Source organism: Ornithodoros turicata, chromosome 1, assembly GCF_037126465.1.
Source record: "Ornithodoros turicata isolate Travis chromosome 1, ASM3712646v1, whole genome shotgun sequence".
Lineage (NCBI taxonomy): Eukaryota > Metazoa > Arthropoda > Arachnida > Ixodida > Argasidae > Ornithodoros > Ornithodoros turicata.
This window is the reverse complement of record NC_088201.1, coordinates 118,263,668-118,269,324: the sequence shown is the minus strand read 5'-3', so window position 1 is coordinate 118,269,324 and position 5,657 is coordinate 118,263,668. Positions and strand designations below refer to the sequence as shown.

General features: G+C 52.3%; 1 protein-coding gene across 1 annotated transcript; it reads left to right on the top strand.

The window, feature by feature from the left end:
• Positions 1-989: 989 nt before the first annotated feature.
• Positions 990-5,122, top strand: LOC135384188 (uncharacterized). The gene is made up of 5 exons (XM_064613412.1): positions 990-1,569; positions 1,665-2,334; positions 2,402-2,838; positions 4,031-4,786; positions 4,884-5,122. The coding sequence occupies exons 1-5, from the start codon at positions 990-992 to the stop codon at positions 5,120-5,122; spliced, it is 2,682 nt and encodes an 893-aa protein (XP_064469482.1).
• The last annotated feature ends 535 nt before the right edge of the window (positions 5,123-5,657 follow it).

Here is a 5,657-nt window from a genome sequence, read left to right as displayed (position 1 = left end):
CGAGAAATTAATTTTTACATTGCACGCAGTGCGCGTGCTGACGGCGCCCGTGCTGTGACTCTTGGGTACGCTCAAGGGAAGGAACACGGTCACACTGCGTTTTCTTCTATTTATATTGCACTTAAAAGCTCAGAATGTGATCAGTTACAACTTTAAGACAGTACTACAAACTTGCTAGACATCCCGCAATATACAAACTTGCCTTCTGTAAAGCCCGTATGTCCCACGCGGACACTTGAGCTTGCTATTGGTTCAAAGTTGTCGAATCCGCTTGTACCGGGGATGGTTATGGCCTTTTCATATCTATGGGAAAGCAGTTCTCTTTCGACTACAACATCACCCGATTGGGGTAATAAAACCCGGTGTGCAGTGGCTCATCCATATACCTACTGTAAACGTGCGAACTCCCGCACTTTAGCACGAAGGAAAACAAAAGAAAAGACGGCGCCAGTCCGCCGCGTGACTCAGAAGAGTCCCTGAACACCAAACGGTTTATGTAAACCAATATCAGGTATCATGTACATCCTCGAAAGAGGAGTTCCAGTCGAGAAATGAAGATGCTCCCGAGCAGTCGTGTCTTTTGAGCTAGACAATCGAGGGAGAATTGTCTACACTGGTGTTCGAGAACAACCTCTTCGTTCAAGACACCACTCATATCGGCAATCATTTCAACGGCCACAAAGCGATACCCATCACACTTAAATAAATGTTTCTACACACTTTAACCCGACCTCCTTAAACCACACGTGTCCTATATGCACAACAGACGGCGACAACGATACTCGTTGTCAATGACTAGCGCGAGCTGGTGAATGCTGACAGCGTCATTAAATGTTCTGCCGTTCTACGGGCAGGTCGTCTCCTTCACTTCTGGCCTCTGATCAGTACCAGCCGGACCACGACATGGTGGCAGCGGTCACTGGCTACTGATCCCACGTCTCAGCCTACAATACTGCCGCGACTGGCTGGCGTAGCGCTTCTGCATACCCATGTCGAACGACGACCCTCCTCCGGGGACTTCTGCCACGTCGACGGTACTGCACACTTCCTCCTCCTTCAAACCCTTCGCGATCGAACTCCCCGAGCGGTTGGACTTCCACCATCCCGAAAGTTGGAAACGGTGGATTGTGAGGTGGAAGCTGTACCGCGTCATACCGGGCCTCCAGAAGCAGGATGACGACACGCATATCAGTACGTTTCTGTATGCCATGGAAAGCGAAGCGGAGGACGTCCTGGTCTCTCTACGACTCGACGATGAGGAAGCGAAGGACTACAATAAGCTGAAGGCACGTTTCCAGAAGCGCTTCATTCCGATTCGCAACGTCATTTTCGAACGCGCGCGCTTCAACCAGCGCAGCCAGCTAGAACATGAGGCCGTCGAGAAATTCGTGACGGTTCTACATCGTCTGGCAGAGAGCTGCGACTTCGGGTCCCTGAAGGACGAACTTATCCGCGACCGGTTAGTCGTCGGACTCCGAGACAAGAATTTGAGCGAGAAGCTTCAGTTGGACGCTAATCTGACTTTGGAGAAAGCAGCCAACACGGCTCGCCTGTCGGAAACAGTGAAGGGCAAGCAGCCTGTTTTTCGGGGAAACGATCTCTTTTCCTCGACAGCCGCGCCTGCGCTTGACGCCGTAACTCAACACCCCTGCAAACGAACCAAGAACTCTCGACTGACTCGCCGACCGACCACTCGTCACTCAACTGGGCAAAGCGTTCAGCAACGGAGCGCCTGCCGGTGGTGTGGGTCAGCGCAGCCACACGAAAGAGCACAGTATCCGGCACAAGGAAAGCAGTGCATCCTTTGCCGGAAGCTTGGACATTTCGCAACGGTCTCTCTGTCGCGCAAGGCCAACGAGTCAGGGAAACAGCCGCGCAGTGTCCTGGTCCCTCTCGGGTACCAACTCCGAAGACCGTCTTGGAGGAAGTCTTCCTAGGCACGATCAGTAACACATCGCCCACCACCGATCCCTGGTTTATCACAGCTCGGGTCCAGGACACCGACGTCCGACTTAAAGTGGATACAAGCGGGGATGTGACAGCTATACCGGCATCAGCTCTGCCGCCCAATGTTCTGTCATCCGTGATACGGCCTACTAAGGTGCTCTACGGACCGGGGAGGTCGAAGATTGACACATTGGGACAGCTTAAAGCCGACATAACATGTAATGGACGGGCAACCCGTCAGGACGTTTTTGTAATCCGAAACCTACGGCATGCGCTTCTCGGACGTCCGGCCATCCAATCACTCAACATGCTCCCGCAAATCCTCGCAGTGGAAGAAAGCTCTACAAGCGACCCCATTGCGCGGAAGTACAGGAAGTTGTTCGGACCGTTAGGCCATAAGAATACGGCGTACGAAATCAAGCTGTAACGTGTCAAGGTGTAACGCTACACGCAGTGAATTATCCCAGACGGGTACCCATTCCTCTGCTGCCCAGCGTGCAGGCAGAATTAAAGCGGATGGAGGGTCTCGGAGTCATCCACCAAGTCGACCACCCTACAGCTTAGTGCACGCGGATGTCGTAGGTAAGAAGAAGGATGGGAAGCTACGTATCTGCGTAGACTACGCAGAACTTAACAAACAAGTCATGCGCGAGAGGCTGACCACGCCAACGGTGGAGGAGAATTTATGGCATATCAGCTGCGCCAAGCTCTTCAGCAAGCTTGATGCAAACGCAGGGTACTGGCGGATGCCTCTTTCCCCCGCCAGCTCCGAGATGACCACGTTCAACACGGCGTTCGGGCGATACCGGTTTCCGCGGCTGCCGTTCGGGATCTCCACAGCTCCCGAATTTTTCCAGAGGGAAATGCTGCGTAACTTGGAATGCTTGGAAGGCACGTCCTGTCATAAGACGAAGCCGAACACGATCGGCGCCTGGAAGCCGTGCTGAGGACGCTAGCCAAAGCGGGTGTGACACTCAACCCACAAAAGTGTCAGTTTCGAAAAACTAGGACAGGGTTCCTTGTCCACATGCTGGATGCCGAGGGTGTATCCGCGGACCCGGCGAAAACAAAGGCAGTCCGTCGTCTCCCACCGCCGAGAAATGTAGCGGAGTTCGGCACGGTGAACCACCTCATGAAGTTCCTACCTGGGCTAGCGGAAAAGAGCCAGCCATTACGCGACCTGCTGTCGCAGGACGCGGCGTGGCTGTGGAGCCCTCGGCAACAACAAGCGTTTGAGAGCATTAAAGCTCAGCTCCGCCGATTTTCGACTGCGACAGAATGGAGCCATGCTTGGGCTGTGCGTTCGTTTCCGCACGGGGAGCATACATGTGAAAAAAATTCACCCATTTGTTTGTAGTTCCCTGGCACGGCGGTCCTGTGGTCGGCAAACCCTGACCAATCCCGGCTTCTTCCTGGCTTAGCCGCGCTCGTGGCTTGGCTAACGCCAAATCGTCGATGCGATGGCGGAGATCTATGGGCGAAGGTGAATGTTTTGGGTGTGTTCCGTGATAATTGCTGTCGTTAATAGCCTCAAAGATAGTTTTGCCGGTCTTCTTTAACAAGCCTTACAGGATGGCCTCGTTGTGCAACGACGGCCGTCGTGAGCGGACATTCTGTGCCCGCACTGTGCTTCATGCTACCAACAAGACCTAACACCTAACGTGTGACGTACACTTACGCATTCTCAATAGCTTTGGCAGCGCACTATTCGCGGACTTGCTGCGCGTGCAGAAAGCACCACCAAAGCTATTGAGAACGAGAACGTGCTTGAAGACGAAGTATTCCTTATAAGGAACATGATAAAACGGTGCGGTGGTCCCCGATAGCTCGTGACAGCTATTTCAGCACGATACAGCGGCCATGACGGAGTGTAAACACAAACTGGTTGCCAGGCAGAGCTGGCTAGGTGTGGCTATCCAATCCGCGCAGTTCCAAGTATGACGTCACAAGTGGAACCGCCGCCCGGTAGTTTTTCTCAAATTTCTCACGAAGGAGTATGGCAATTTGGAAAGTAATGTGCGTTTATGAATGAAGTTGGGACCACGGTTCTGAATATCACAACGTCTTCATACTTTCGGAACAGCAGCGGAGCTGCACTTTAAGGATGACCTCACAGGAACGCCGGTCCCCGCCTTTTACTCGCCCGAACGGCCTATCACGCTATCTGTCGACGCGTCGTCCTATGGTCTCGGCGCAGTCCTGCTACAGGAAGAAACGGACGGACATCGGTGCCCAGTCGCGTATGCATCACGGGCACTGAGCGAGACAGAACAGGGCTACGCCCAAGTGGAAAAAGAAGCACTTGCAATTGCCTGGGCATGCGACAAATTTCGCATATACGTCTTGGGGCTGCAGTTTCACGTCGAGACGGACCACAAGCCGCTGGTGCCGATCTTCTTGACCAAGAGGTTGGACGAGCTGACTCCTCGACTCCAACGCTTGCGGCTCCGTGCGTTGGAGTACGATTTCACCATCAGGCACGTACCGGGGAAGCAGCTTTTCACAGCCAATGTACTCTCCAGAAACCACTTGACGAGCAACTGGGCCGAGGACTTTACTCTCGCACATGAAATCAAAGAATACGAGACTCTCGCTCTCAGTCTACTGCCTGCTTCGTCCGACATGCTGACACGTATAAGACGAACACTCAGCCTCCTGATGGAATACTGGAGTACGCAGTGGCCGCCAGTAAGCATCCTCGCCGAAGAGTGCCGAAAATATGTCACTGTGGCTGATGAACTGGCACTGATCGACGGCCTCCTGCTGAGGGGAACTCGGCTGGTCATTCCGACAGCACTTCGTCACGAGGTGATGACACATCTGCACACCGGCCATCAAGGTATTACGAGGTGCCGGGCAAGAGCTAGGGAAGCTGCATGGTGACCCTGCATTAGTCAGTACCTTCATGACTTCATCAAGAGGTGCCCACCTGCCAGGTGCACAGAAAGCCCGCAACAGAACCCTTGCTTCAAGCGGCCTACGGGAACGGCTGTGGCAGGTGATTGGCATGGATACATTCCACGAGAATCGACAGAATTACGTTGTAGTCGTAGACTACTTCTCTAAGTTTTTCGAGGTCGCACACCTCAGGACGACCATATCATCGGACTTGATTGCAGAGCTCAGACCTATGTTCGCTCGGCATGCCAGAAGTGGTACGCTCAGACGCTATTGAGGTTCACCACAGAAAACACCTGCTCGCAGACCTGTGTTCATACAGCTGTCTTGCGACGTAAAGCCATGGATTATTATCATTATTATTAAACGACTGTTTAATAATATGGACAGGACAGGTTTCTCTGCGACTCTGTTTCTTTTTTTTTTTTTTTTCAACATGGACAGGTTTTTCTGCGACAACATACGTATCTTCGGATACTTTCGTCCAGCGTAAGAATAAAACGAAGCCGCACCAACGTCATCGAATTTGTTCTATATCGGTACGTCGCACTGCAGGTCAATCAGTTCTATTTGTAAGTCATCACTCATCAGGAACGTTGTCCACAGCTGCAGAGAACGGCTACCAAAACAGCCCCGTTTGAAGTATCCCTAATACGAACAATATTTGCTCGGATTCACTCGGAAGATCACGAAGCCTGCTGAACCCGTCCGTTTCTGGCGGCATTGAATGTCAATATTACAAATCAGCCATGTATAGGTTTGCTCAGAAATTTTGGTAGGAAGTTTGGTAATATCAATCATGTAAAAATCAG